Here is a 15850-nt window from a genome sequence, read left to right as displayed (position 1 = left end):
TAGATCTAGTATCTGATTATTCAGCTCCTTTCGGCAACTGCAAATTTTATACGAAATATTTTACCAGAAGAAATATTGAATAATAAATGGGTTAATTATTTTCAGATTTCTCGAATAAAAATAAAAATATTCGAGATTACGATAGCTTAAGGATAGCGATAGATTCATAGCAGGCGTTGCGATATTATATCGATTTTCTTTTCAACGTTTATCATAACGTAACCTGAACTGTTCTCGGGGCTTCTTCGGCAATTGATGATTTAAGCGCGTGTTGATTTCAAACGTAATCAAGACGGGACCAAACGTAAGCTGCTATGTCGCTGCAGTGTTCGCGACCTTAGTCATAACAAACCGAAATTTGCCAGTGAATAATTAACAGTAAAGAGTTTTTAATCGAACATACTTTGACCAAAACCATGCAATGATCGTATTTTCACAATAAAAAAAAATTATAGTCAGTAGGGTCAATTTAAAAAGTCTTTACTATTAGTCATAACGATTCCGAGAAGCGAATATATTTCGCTGTTGCCAAGGGTTCAAAGTTTCTGGTATATTTTTTGTTCATTTCGAGTATAAAAAATTGCGGGACTTTCTTACGTCGGTCAATCATCAGTCAATTAATTGTCGTCAGTCATTACCTACTTTTGGTTGCGAACAGTCTAAATTACAGTAAACGAAAATGTAACAATGTAACTCTAAACGAATTTGATCCGGGACATGCACTCGCCGTTTGGTCTACCTCTAAATTCTAAACTTCGTGTAAATTTATTTTCTTTTTTCCTTCTTGTATATTTCGGCTGTTTAGTAAAGTGACGCGTCACGCTTGTATCTTTGCATCAGTGTCAGTAGTATATGTTTCCTACATAACACCTATATAACTCCAGCAGTCCAGCTTCCTTTCTTACGCGTCACGCGAACAGATATCCCTACTAAAGATAAAAATAAAGAGAAAAGGAACAGGTTGCATTTTCATTTTCATCATTCGTCGTACGACAAAATTTATTATCGAACATGGTTTCAGTCAAGTATATTTAAATATACCTGAACATATTTTGTGCTCCATGGAGCCTTTATAAAGCAGTGAATTAATTTTTACATAGTTTTTAGAGCCAAATTAGTGCAGGATTCAATTAGGCATTTTACATAAATCTGATTGGTAGAAAAGCGTCATAACGTTTTATTTGCTTACTGAAACTGGACAAGGGGACAACCAACCGTTGAATTTTGCTAAATTTTTAATATGTTACAGTACAACCCATTTACTAATATAAAGTACAGGAGTTCTGCCTAATGCGCAATAGTTTATTAATGTTTAAAATTTGTCGTGTGCGTAATTGTTTTAAAATTCTGCAAAATAAAGTTTTATTTATGTACTATAATTATGTATTATAAATAAGAAAAATAGAATTATAGTGACATTGCAAAGTAGTACATCACAATTAACAAAAATACATTACATAACAATTAATTAATCTTCAGTGTCAAAGCTTTCAATTTGAGCACAATCAATATTAATGATATCACATTGTTTATACGGTTTTAGATGCTATCTATCATAGAAACATTTCAAACACATAATTTAACCAAGCGCATTTTATATGAATGCAACTTCTTTGCATAAATATGACTTATCACTGATATCGAAAAAAGTATTTTAAAATCATTAATATAATTCGTATTATATCTCGCATCATCTTGATAGCCGTTGCACTATGCTAGGCGATAGCGATAGCGATAGCAATAATAGGCCTGTTCGTTTTTGCTGCACTTCTCGAACTAGTAAAATATAAGTTATAATAAAAGAAAATATATTTGTTTCAATCTTACTTTTGCATTAGTTCAGAAGTGCAGCGAAAACGAACAGGCCTATTAGCATTAAAATATAATCTAAATACATGGTAGACTCAAAACATTAATTTTTAATAAAATTAACTGGAAACGCGCGTTTTAGAAAAAATCTGAACGTTGATTGGTTAGCTACAAGACAATAGATATAGAATTTTAACTCATCGGAAATTTTTCGCTATCGCTATCGCTATTGCTATCGCCCAGCATTGTGCATCCAGCTTGACGTTATATGACGTTATATATTCGCAGCAGCTATGCCATTATCTGGAAGGTATTGGAATGTCACAGAAGTATACCATTAGAGAAACGCAAGAGTTTAAGTTTGACTGATCAAGATTCAGCGGAAAAGCAAATACGCATAAGCATCAAATATGACATTTACAAATAAGCAAATGCCCAAGGCAAATGAAGTAAGTTCTTAACAATTTTTTTCTCAACTTCGTTAACTACGTGTTATTAGAACGTTAGAAAACACATAAAACATTGATGTATAACGAATTAATTATGACATTTCCTAAAGCGACAATTCCATGCATTCTACGTAGCAAAGAAAATGCATAAATTCATACACGTATATCAAATCTACTTTCTACTAGCATGTATAATTTAAATACAATTAAAATTTATTAATGCAAAGAGTCTACTTCACATGCATATCCATTACTTTTATCAGAATTCAAGGATAGAATCCTGTTTATATGGAATAGATATGAAAAGCATTTTAAGAATTGAATTTATACATATATCAAAATGCATGAGGTGTAACATTATAAATAAAAGTTTATTCTGAACAAGAAAGCAGTTTAGTAATCATTCTTGAAATTTGACGTAAAATAGCTATTTATTTATTCAATTCTTTTTTGTGGTTGCCTAACATAAAATGTTATTTTTATTTAAAAAAAGATATATTAAAATTGTCCCAAAAATTTCTACATATTTTAAGTTAAATCCAATTTCAAGTGATCATCTATTTCCTTATGCACATGTGTATGGACCAATCAATTTTCTTATGCTTACGCATTATGCGTTGTGCAGAAGTGTGTGCACCCCGCTTTAAGGTCAATTCAGACAAACTTGCATAGCGCATAAACATAAGCATAAGAGAATTGATTGGTCCATATGCATGTGCATAAGGAAATAGACCAATCCGTTTCGTTATGAAAATGGTTATGCACCTATGCAAGTTTGTGTAGATATAGCTTTATAAAGGGACTCTAGGATATAGAACGGCTGCGTTTTGCCGAACCTCTGCTAACCCTAGCGCAAAGTAGCAATTGAATATGATTGGTTCTTACTTTTAGATCCAACCAATCACACTTAACCAATAAGTGAATAGCGCACTCCCTAGGCTGCGTTAGAACGCAATCCTAAATGCAGCCCCGGTCATTAAAAGAAAAGAATATATCTTTTGGAGAAACGTTTTGATTGGTTACCTTCCACATACTTCATTTTCGATTTGCTCTTTCCTCGACAACCGTGTGGGATTCAACCCTTAATTATTAAACTTTCCGTCACGTGTTCTCGCAGCTTACACTTCCACGTGCTACTTCTTCCCCTGCTTCGCCATTCTATACAAAAAGAAAAAAGAAAAATTTACATGTTTAGAATTTTACAGAGGTAGACCGAACGGCGAGTGTCCCGGATCGAATTCATTTAAAGTTACATTTAGAGTTATTGTGATTTATACTGTTCGCGACCAAAAGTAGATAATGACTGACGACAATTAATTGACTGATAATTGACCGACGTAAGAAAGTCCCACGATTTTTTATATTCAAAATGAACAAAAAATATACCATCAGAAACTTTGAACCCCTGGCAACAGCAAGCGGAAACGATAGATCTATTGGCTTCTCGGAATCGTTATGACTAACAGTAAAGATTTTTAAATCGTCACTACTGACTCTAATTTTTTTTTTAATTGTGACATGATTGTGATACGATCTTTGTTTTTGGTCAATTAATTGTCAAGACGTTTCCACCATAAATTTTGGCCCTTCTAAATTGATGTAATTTTGATGCTTATATATATAAGAATTATATTTAAATAAATTTATTGCGCAATAAATTAAATTGCGAGTTACTTAAATTAAACGGGTTGACAATTAATTGACAAAAATGGTCGTATTGTCACGACAATTTAAAAAAAAATTATAGTTAGGAAGGTCGATTAAAAAGTCTTTGCTGTTAATTATTCACTGGCAAAGTAAATGTTACTAATTCGATTTGTTATGACTAAGTTTGCGAACACAGCGAGATGGCAGCTTACGTTTGGTCCCGTCTTGATTACGTTTGAAATCAACACGCGTTTAAATGATCGATTGTTGAAGAAGCCCCTAGAACAGCTTCAGTTTCGTTATAATAAGCGTTGAGAAAAAAATCGATAAAATGTCGCAACGCCTGCTATGAATCTATCGCTATTTTTAAGCTATCGCAATCTCGAATATTTTTATTTTTATTCGAGAAATCTGAAAATGATCAACCCATCATTACTAAAAACAGTCAATATTTCTTTCGGTGAAATTTTTTGTATAAAATTTGCAGTTGCCGAAAGGAACTGAATAATCTGATGCTAGATCTAAACGAGGAACTTTTATAACTCACGACCATTTTCGCTGATCGTGAGATTAAATTAAAAATATAAGAATACTTTTTTAAAGTTTTGCACACTTTTATCGTAATAATTATTATGATATTATTTAATTAATTAATTCTTATTCTTTACTTTTGAATTACCTTCTCCTAAAACGATGATATAGTTTCATATCGAATGAGGCACAGAGATTATATTAACAAGAGATAGAAAATCAATCAACAAGAGATAGAAAATCAATCAAAAAAGCTATGTTTTATTTTTATTTTTTCAAAGAATAAATTTAATAACTTATTATTTCAAAATGTTTACATACAACGAAATGTTTACATTTCAAGATAATGAGTTATTAAATTTAACTCAAATTAGCCGATTTATAAATTTTTGTGAAGCATTTTCTTTTATCTCCAGGTGATCGAATTGTATATTTCTATTATTAAATCGAGCATCTGTGTAATATTAATTCGCTCAACATCAAATACGTCTCTGAATTAGAAATAAAGATAAATGAACTGGTAAAAAAATAAATAATAAAATATAAGTTTATTTCTTTTTCATCTACATATATTAAGGAATAATTATGAACTTAATTGTTTCAAATAAATCACATTTTATTAAACTCGAATTAATGACAATATCGAAAACGCAAATAAACATTAAAAAACAAAAATCAAGTTTAAATTTAAGAAAAATTAATATTTTGTTGAAAAAGGTAGTGGCTAAAGACTCCGACGCTATAATGTGTATGTACGCAGAATAATCTACAGAACAAAATTTGTAATAAGACATAGTACTGATAAAAGTAAATGAAATATTTACAGGTAACATAGGTTTGTAAGAATTCTTATTTTTTTTGTTTTAAATCAACCTGTAGACTTAAGAAAACTTATAACTAAACTACATTAAGTTTAATTAATAATAGTTTTATTCGTACATTTAAACTCAAATAAAAAATTATTTTTAATTCTAATGTATTAGAATTCTCATGTATTAGTACTTATTTGAATATAAATTGTCACATAGTGTTTCTTAAAGAATGCCCAATAATTATACATAACGCTATTTCTTATCAAAAATTGAGTTGAAAAATTCTGAATCAGTACGTCAGTGAGCGTACGCTCGGTTAAAGAATGATGCTAATTGAATTGACTTTAGTCAATAATTATTGTCGTATAGGTTATGCATTAGAATTATGCATTATAGAAAAAAAAATGGTTCAGATTTCTTCGACTCAATTTTTGACAAAAAATAGCGCTATGTAATTAATGGGCGCTCTTTCAAAAACACTCTGTATATAAAAGTTAAAAGCTAAAATTATGTAGCAAAGAAAAAATATACTAATTAAATAAGAAAAATATCTTTATCATATTCTATGAATTTAGGACTGCAGTATTACATGCAATATTACACTCCAATATTTGCAAATGTAAGTTCCTTATCTGCCTTAAACGGTAACAAAGGATGATGAGTACTGCCTTCAGGTAATTTACTTTTCTCAATCAATTCCATTATCATATTTAAATTCTCTTGTGGTAGATCTCGAAATTCTTTAGTATTTCTAATCTCTTTTATGTAAAATTTAATAAAAGTTGCCGAATGTGTTTTTAAATATTTGGCATTAGACAACAACGCAAGCTCTATAAGTTCCACAGCATTTTTAATCGTAATATAGCGTAGCAAATAATGTTCACACTTTAATTTTAAAGTCTGTACATCGTATTTATCAGCTGCTGTTAACAACTTTTTAAGCATCCCATAATTACTCTGATCAATGGAGTCAGTTGTAATATATAATAAAACCTGTTTAAAAGATTCTATCTCATTATCCGTTACTAATTCATTTGTCATATCTTTTTCTTTTTCTTTATGTGTATGGCACATATACTTAAAATAACTACTGTTGGTGTCGCACAACAATTTTTTTGATACAACATACTGTTCTTCACCTATTATAAATTTGATTGATTTCTTATTAAATAACTGGAAATCAAAAGTTGAGTTTTCAGAAAGTTTTATCTCTTTAAATACCGTTGGGGGTGGTTTGAATTGTAAATTCATGTGTATAGTATTACTTATCAGTTGATGAAAACGTTCAATCTTGCAATGTATTATAAACGCCTCTGTAGAAATGCACGAATAGTCGGAAACTTCAATTAACAATGCCATATCCGATATACGACACGTAATCGATCTTGACGCTAAGACTGTTTCAGGTGGATGCGTTATAGTAGTAGTACATGAACCGCTAAATGCTGTATTAGTACGTATTGAAATTTGTATTGCACATAGCAAATATTGACGTGAAATATTCATTTGAATCTTGTATCGGTTGTTTTCTCCAAATGGTGGAGAATTTAATGTATCTACGATTGCAGAGAGACGTCCAAATTGATCAATTTTCCATGTATAGTCAGACGTAGTCACTTCAAATCGTGTTTGAGAATGGCTCTTGGTATACGAAGGTAAAAATGGTGAAGATACTGTCTGCTTTTTTTTCGGGACAATCTCATTGTCAGTATTCTCATTTAGACCTCGACCACATCTGGAAATAATTAACTTATTATAAATGATGAAATGTGATCAACATCAAAATATCCTGAACGTCGCTATGCTTTTTATAATAAAATAGATTAAATTTCAAACAAATATTACTTCAAATCGTGCTTTCTAATAGCTCCGGTAAACGAAGATAAATATGGTGAAGATACTTTCTGTTCCATTTTCGTCTCAGTATAGGTATTTTTATCTTCTTCAGATCTCCACAACTGGAAATAATTAACTTACTTATGAATAATGAAAATGATCAACATCAAAATGTCCTGAGAAAGTCTCTATACTTTTTATAATAAAATAGATTAAATTTCAAACAAATATTTTAACATGTAATAACGCTTATACATCATGTATATAGATGTATAAATAAGAGTCACTTGAAATTAGATTTAACTTGAAATACGTAGAAATTTTTGGGACTTTAATATATCTTTCTTTAAATAAAAATAACATTTTTTATGTTAGACAACCACAAAAAAAAGAATTGAATAAGTAAATAGCCATTTTACGTCAAATTTCAAGAATGATTACTAAACTGCTTTCTTGCTTAAGTCTTACACGATCTATAATTCCCGTTAATTTAAGAATAAATTTTTATGTATAATTTTACACTTCATGCATTTTGATGTATACATATATATGTATAAGTTTAATTCTTAAAATGCTTTTCATATTACATATAAATATAGGATTCTATCTTAAATTCTGATAAAAGTAATGGATACATGTGAAGTAGACTCTTTGAATTAATAATTTTTAATTGTATTGAAATTACACATGCTAGTAGAAAGTGGATTTGATACGTGTATGAATTTATGCATTTTCTTTGCTATGTAGAATGCATGGAATTGTCGCTTTAGGAAATGTCATAATTAATTTGTTATATATATCAATGTTTTATGTGTTTCCTAACGTTCTAATAACACGTAGTCAACGAGTTGAAAAAAACTGTTAAGAACTTACTTGATTTGCCTCGTTAAATAATGGCCTTACTTGATTTGCCTCGCCAAATAATGGCATTTGCTTATTCGTATTAAATGCCATATTTGCTTATGCGTATTTGCTTTTCCGCTGAATCTTGATCAGTCACACTTAAGATCTTGCGTTTTTCTAAGGATATCCTTCGGTAATATTCCAACACCGTCCAGATAATGGCATTTATTAGACTAACGCGTGTATGTAGTACAAACGTGGCAACTGATTTCGTTTATTTCCTTTTGTCAAATCAAGTTTTTAGGCTGCTGCGAATGTAACATCGAGATAGAGGACTTCCGTTTCCGGTGGGCTAGGCGTGAGAAAGCGATTTTTGTAGTGCGAAAGCGAAGTGTGATTGTGAGAAGTGGAGTGAGGGAGAGAGAGTGGCTTGCGGGGAGGGGAGAGAGAGAGAGAGAGTGGAAGGAAGAGTGTGTGAGTGGAGGAACCATAGACAGAGGGGAGATAGAGGTAGGAAAGGTGGAGTAGTATTCGAAGATTGAAGTAGTTAATTTGGACGCAATCATCCGAGGATTAACTGACTGATTCGGGAATGATGCGATTACGGGGCGCATCGTTATACATTGTAATTTTGTTTTTCGTACCTTATAATTAATTTTTTGCTTTTATATGACATAACTCTTTATAGAACGGTTATAGAACTATAGATCTCGCAAAATCTGATAAGATATAGCGGCGGAACTCGTGTAGGACAAAGTGAGACACTATTATAGGTTCATGCAGCGTCTCACTTTGTCCTACACGAGTTCCGCCGCTATATCTTATCAGATTTTGCGAGATCATAGTTCTATAACCGTTCTATAAAAAGTTATATAAAACCAAAAAATTAATTATAAGGTACTAAAAACAAAATTACAGTGTATAACGATGCGTCCCGTAATCGCATTATTCCCGGCGAATATCAGCCGGATGCCGCCCGGCCGAACATCCGCCCGGGCGAGGAAAGGCACGGTGTGCCATATTTTTAATCTAATACAAAACCGCGTCGTATAAGTTCACGCGAAGGACTTATATATACCGCGGCAATCGACTCGGAGCGCCGAGCGATGCCGAGACCGACCAAAGACCGCCGAACACAATCGCGGCGTCGCGTCGAGACAATTCGCAGTAGCTTGGAAACTTGATTTGATAAAAGGAAATAAAGGAAATCAGTTGTCACGTTTGTACTACATACACGCGTTAGTCTAATAAATGCCATTATCTGGACGGTGTTGGAATATTACCGAAGGATATCCTTAGAAAAACGCAAGATCTTAAGTGTGACTGATCAAGATTCAGCGGAAAAGCAAATACGCATAAGCAAATATGGCATTTAATACAAATAAGCAAATGCCATTATTTGGCGAGGCAAATCAAGTAAGGCCATTATTTAACGAGGCAAATCAAGTAAGTTCTTAACAGTTTTTTTCAACGTTGCCTACGCTTTGTTGACTACGTGTTATTAGAACGTTAGGAAACACATAAAACATTGCAATTGATATATAACGAATTAATTATGACATTTCCTAAAGCGACAATTCCATGCATTCTACATAGCAAAGAAAATGCATAAATTCAAACACGTATCAAATCCACTTTCTACTAGCATGTGTAATTTGAACACAATTAAAAATGATTAATGCAAAGAGTCTACACTTCACATGCATCTATTACTTTTATCAGAATTCAAGGATATAATCCTGTTTATATGTAATAGACATGAAAAGCATTTTAAGAATTGAACTTATACATATATGTATTATGTATATCAAAATGCATGAAATGTAAAATTATAAATAACAGTTTATTCTTAAATTAACGGGAATTATAGATCGTGTAAGACTTAAACCAAGGCTGGGTTCCACTTATCGCTCACAACGCTCGCGAGCATCATTTCGTCGTTGTTTAACATTTGACAAACAATAAGGATGAAATGATTCCACGAGCGTTGCGAGCGATAAGTGGAACGCACCCCTAGAAAGCAGTTTAGTAATCATTCTTGAAATTTGACGTAAAATGGCTACTTTAATATTTATTCAATTCTTTTTTGTGGTTGTCTAATATAAAATGTTATTTTTATTTAAAGAAAGATATATTAAAGTTGTCCCAAAGATTTCTACGTATTTTAAGTTAAACCCCCCAACATAATTAATATAACATACTTATATATTTGAAAATATATGAAAAAGTAGTTTATTTTTAAATAATTTATTATAATTAAATGCAAATTGTAGTACAAATTTTTTTCTCAGAGAATGTGCGTGAGAACTCACATTACTTTTTCAACATATTATATATTTGAGTGACTGTGTATATTGGAAGCTTTCCATCAAGCAACACAAGTCGACACAAGTATTGTTTTATCTTTGTTAAGCCTTGTGTTCACGATACTAGAAATCGCTTCGAGATCTCAGACAGAGACAAAATTGATTAATCACTGCATTTAAACAATTCTCGGAGCGATTTAATTCTAGCACCGTGGACACAATTAGGGTTTACTTATTGCCAAAACAGAAAGATATAGAACGATATTTGTGTCGACTTGTATCACTTGCTGGAAAGTTCCCATGCATTATATATATATAATATATATATATATATATGTATATATATATATATATATATATATATATATATATCCCTTAAATGCCCCGTGGGATCCAGCGGACCCCAGACCCTTTAGAATGAAATGTTTTCAAATGTTCTTGCCAAAAATGGAGCTCATGCTCCCATTGATGATAGCTGAGTGATTGACCTACCCGTTTGTACACTTAACAGTACTCAGTTTACTTAATTTTTTATACTATGTTGAAATTGAACTTTTATCAATATAAGCATTTTATTCTCTTTTCTAAGCCTAGAACAACATTTAAAAAAATTTTCATAACTAAAGATAAAAAAATCAATGAGTAAGGAGACATTTTTCATGCTGGGGTCTTTTAGACCCCTTATGTCATTTACGAGATTCTTGAGAGGTGTGGCATTTAAGGGATATATGTGTGTGTGTGTGTGTGTGTGTGTGCGTATGTGTGTATAATATAACACTTATAGAGTCCTTCGTAATCAGAATCTGGCTATACGGTAGCAACTTTTTATTGATTCGCCATTTCTTAGCAAAAGCAAGAGAAACAGAAAGAGAAAGAGATAGAAAAGAGACAAAGAAAAAGATATAAAAAAAGAGAAAATGATAGTGAATGTATATCCCTCTCTCTCGTAAAATTTGGTCAGGACTGCAAGTTGGCCAGACAGATTAAACGGACTCTAATATAACACTATATAATTTTTTGATATATAAGGTAAATGTACCAATGCAGGGACACTTAAAATTTATGTCTAGACATCTTTATTATTTTAGTTTTTAAATAAATATAACGCGAATTAAAATCAAAGATATGTAAAAATATAATACAAGAAAAATATTCTTATCTCTGATTCTTTGATTTTAATTCCCGTTATAACTTATTTAAGGAGTAAAATGATAAAAATGTCCAGATATATAGATAATACGTGCACATTGGTACATTTATTACCTTAGTATATACTATAATTTTCAACTTATATATTATATAATAATTTCAATCAAGTGCCAAATAATCTCCTCGCAGAAATTAAAAACACCCGTTTATAAATGCTTCCAGATAGGAGATAGATACTTCCAGAGGGATTCACTTTTTTCACAGAACAATTTGTGAAAGTGGTCGAACAAATTAGGTTTTCGAAAATTAATATAAAAATCCTGAAAGTCAAAATATTATCATGTAATGATTCTATGACGAGTCATTGTACAGTCATTTTGGAGTCATAATAGTTCAGTGATCAAACTTTGACTTGTTTCTGTCATTTTGACGTCACAATGACATTATCTTGATTTTTTGTTCTTCTTGAGTCCAATTTCAAGTGACTTTTATCTATACATCTATACATGATGTATAAGCGTTATTACATGTTAAAATATTTGTTTAAAATTTAATCTATTTTATTATAAAAAGCATAGCGACTTTTCCAGGATATTTTGATGTTGATCACATTGCCATCATTTATAATAAGTAAGTTAATTATTTTCAGATATGGAACCCGAATTTCACCCCGAGGTCTGAAGGAATGAAACATGAGAATAGCTATACTGACAATGAGATTGTCTCGAAAAAGGAGCAGACAGTATCTTCATCATTTTTACCTTCGTATACCAAGAGCTATTCTCAAACACGATTGGAAGTTACTACGTCTGACTATACATGGAAAATTGATCAATTTGGGCGTCTCGCTGCAATCGTAGATACATTAAATTCTCCACCATTTGGAGAAAACAACCAATACAAGATTCAAATAAATATTTTACGTAAAGATTTCCTATGTGCAATACGAATCTTAATACGTATTGGTACAGCATTTACCGGATTATGTACTACTACACTATAATGCATCCGCCTGAAACAGTCTTAGCGTCAAGATCGATTTCGTGTCGTATATCGGATATGACATTGTTAATTGATGTCTTGGATGATTCGTACATATCTACAGAGGCGTTTATAATACATTGCAAGATTGAACATTTTCATCAACTGATAAGTAACACTATACACATGAATTTACAACCATCCACAACGGTATTTAAAGAGGTGAAATCTTTTGAAGGTTCAACTCTTGAATTCATATCTAAGAATAAAAAATCAATTAAATTTATAGTAGGGGAAGAACAGTATGTTATATCAAAAAAATTGTTGTGCGACACCAACAGTAACTACTTTAAAATTATCTGTCTTATACATGATGGAAAGAAAAAAGATATGATAAATGAATTAGCAACGGATAATGAGTTACAAACTTTTAAACAGATTTTAGTATTTATTTTAACTGGCTCAGTAGAACAATGTGATTATGAGATGCTTAAAAAGTTGTTAACAGCAGCTGATAAATACGATGTACCGACTTTAAAATTAACGTGTGAACATTATTTGCTACGCTATATTACGATTAAAAATGCTGTGGAACTTATACAGCTTGCGTTGTTGTCTAAAGCCAAATTTTTAGAAACACATTCGACAACTTTTATTAAATTTCACATAAAAGAAATTACAAATACTAAAGAATTTAAAAGCTTGTCGCAAGAAAATTTAAATAAGGTATTGGAATTTATTGAGAAACTTGAAACGCTTGAAAGCAGCACAATTCAATCCTTTTCGTCGCCACCTAAGACACATAAGAAATCTAATTATAATTATTAACTTTTATATATGTATAAGAATTTATATGCACATAATATGGATTAATATGGATTATTAATATGGATTAAAAATAATTCCTTTTTTGAGTTTTGATGTACGAAAGAAATTATTATTATTAATTGTACTTAACATAGTTTAGTTATAATTTTCTCAAATTTACAGATTGACCTAAAACAAAAAGAAATAAGAATCTTTATAAGCCTACGTTATCTATAAACGTTTTACTTATTTTTATCAGTACTGTATCTTATTAAAAATTTTCAATCGTTTTTTTCTTTAGATCATCTTGTGTACATATTACAGTGTCAGAATCTTTAACAAATCTTAGCTACCCTTCTCAACGAGCAAATTATTTTTCATAAATTTAAACTTGATTTTTGTCCTTTAATATTTATCGTAATTATAATTAAATACAAAGTTTACATGTGTATTTTTTAGTGGTTACAAAGAATTACAGAGGTAACAGTACAAAATAAAAATATTTTATTAAAATACATAAATTTTTCTTGTAAAAAAACTTGGCGCTGCTAGACCTCGAAATTTTAAATAAATAAGGACAACAATAAATAAAAATAATTCAGAGAAGAATGCGATAAGAGTAATATTAAATGATTATCAGCGTGGATGTGCGAGTGAGTGATATGGGTGTGCGTGACGACGCGGACGGCGGATAATGCGGCTTATAATTAAGTAGAGGATAAGTTTATTAATTTATTTAAAATTTCGAGGTCTAGCAGCGCCAAGTTTTTTTACAAGAAAAATTTATGTATTTTAATAAAATATTTTTATTTTGTACTGTTACCTCTGTAATTCTTTGTAACCACTAAAAAATACACATGTAAACTTTGTATTTAAATATCTTGTATTCCCTTGTTAAATTTAAACACATTTTAAAGATTTTTCAAAGTAATGCAACAATTATTTTTTGAGGCAATATATATGTTCTCTCTGTAATTGGCGCTGTAATTTAAAGGAATATCATTTCTTTTTTGTAATTGTAATAGATCACTTGAAGCGCGACTCTTCTTTTTGATAAGGTAACATAATTTTGTGATGTGTCTTGATAGATCACTTAGGTTATAATTTTTCGGAAATAAAGATACTACTGCTTAGATTTTTTCGAGATTTTTCGAGATATAAAGATTACGTCTACCACTTGTTACTTAAATTTTTTCGAGGTATAATACTACCACTTTCTTTTTTTTTCGACGTAACAACATATAGGTACACTACTATGCGTGAACTTGGCGCCTTTTTTTACCTTTTTTTTAAAAAAAGGTAATTTTGTACGGATATCACGCCTTTTTGTAGTATTACGCATTTTATAAACAGTATGTACAGGGTAAAGCTATTTGGCGGTATAATACTACCACTTTGTTTTTTTCGAGGTAACAACATAACAGGGTAACAACATAATACATATACACTACTATGCGTGTACTTGGCGCCTTTTTTTACCTTTTTTTTTAAAAGGTAATTTTGTACGGATATCGCGCCTTTTTGTAGTGTTACGCATCTTAATCTTATAAACAATATATCTTGTAATCTTATAAACAGTATATACAAGGTATGAAGCTAAAAGTGTTACAGACTATTATTTCTAAAGAAAACAACAATTTAATATTTTGCTTAGTTTTTTAAAAATAATAATCTGTAACCCTTTCAGCTGTACACCTTGTATATATTTTTCAATTTCAACATAAAACATAATCGCAATATAGCATGATTAATGTTAATAAGTCGTTAACTGTAAAATTCTTTATTTATTTTTATTTGCGTGTCTTACTGAATGTTGTTCGCAACTGTATATGTACCGATATCTTCAGGTATCGATATTTTTGATAATTACAGATGGACACCTGTAACACGTGTCTGAAATTTACCCGATTTGTTTATTCTTTTATTCCCTTCAACTAATCGCAAATTAATTCTATTTGATAAAAGCAATTTTGTTAAATTTCTCATACATAACGCATCGTTTATAATTTTCTATTATAAATATTAAATAGCACGATATATATATATTCGTACTCACATCCTCCAAAATTATTTCGAGAATTCGAGCGAATGTCACAACTAGATAAAATTATCTTTCATATTTTGACAGTTGAGTAGGAACATATTTGAGTTGGCGAAAAATGATTCTCTGAAACCGCACGTGTGTGTGTAAATAATTCAGTAGAAAATATATAATCTTCATTTCAAAATACATTTGCACACTAAGTACCAAAAATATATAATATAATAACGTAGTTTTTGCTATTTAATTGATTGAATTTCAGAAAAAAAAAATCTTTAAAAGTATATAACTATGTCAGTCAATAAAGAGACATAGACGCAAATTGAATCATATATATTTAATTGCCTGCTCATTAAATATAAAGTGCAAACACATAGAAATTGTATATTTTTCTATACTTAAATGCAATAGGAAGAAATAATTAAACAAGTATCCTTGCATAGGAATATTGTGCATAATTTTTACAAAACAGAGATTCGCGCAATTAAGATATATAATAAAATTAATAACGATTCTATAAATCTTAGTTATATATGGCACGCCGTTTTGCTATTTATTAATAAGATTTTTTAATCTAAAATAAAAATTCAGTAATTGATTTAAACTGAAGTAGATAGTTTTTCGGAACCATTTTTATTA

The 15850-nt window shown here is 30.5% G+C and overlaps 1 protein-coding gene across 1 annotated transcript; it reads left to right on the top strand.

Moving 5' to 3' along the window:
• The first annotated feature begins 9005 nt into the window (after positions 1–9005).
• On the top strand, positions 9006–15073 carry LOC139824830 (TD and POZ domain-containing protein 3-like). Its single transcript, XM_071797378.1, has 2 exons — positions 9006–9373; positions 12032–15073. Exon 2 carries the CDS (start codon positions 12319–12321, stop codon positions 13189–13191), a length of 873 nt encoding a protein of 290 aa, XP_071653479.1. The 5' UTR covers positions 9006–9373; positions 12032–12318; the 3' UTR covers positions 13192–15073.
• The last annotated feature ends 777 nt before the right edge of the window (positions 15074–15850 follow it).

The sequence above is a fragment of the Temnothorax longispinosus genome, unplaced genomic scaffold, assembly GCF_030848805.1.
Source record: "Temnothorax longispinosus isolate EJ_2023e unplaced genomic scaffold, Tlon_JGU_v1 HiC_scaffold_60, whole genome shotgun sequence".
Taxonomy (NCBI): Eukaryota; Metazoa; Arthropoda; class Insecta; order Hymenoptera; family Formicidae; genus Temnothorax; species Temnothorax longispinosus.
This window is presented reverse-complemented; position numbering and strand designations above follow the sequence as displayed.

Excerpts from the sequence above, each read along its gene's own strand:
- LOC139824830 (XM_071797378.1), top strand. The coding sequence starts at position 12,319 with ATGTGCAATACGAATCTTAATACGTATTGGTACAGCATTTACCGGATT.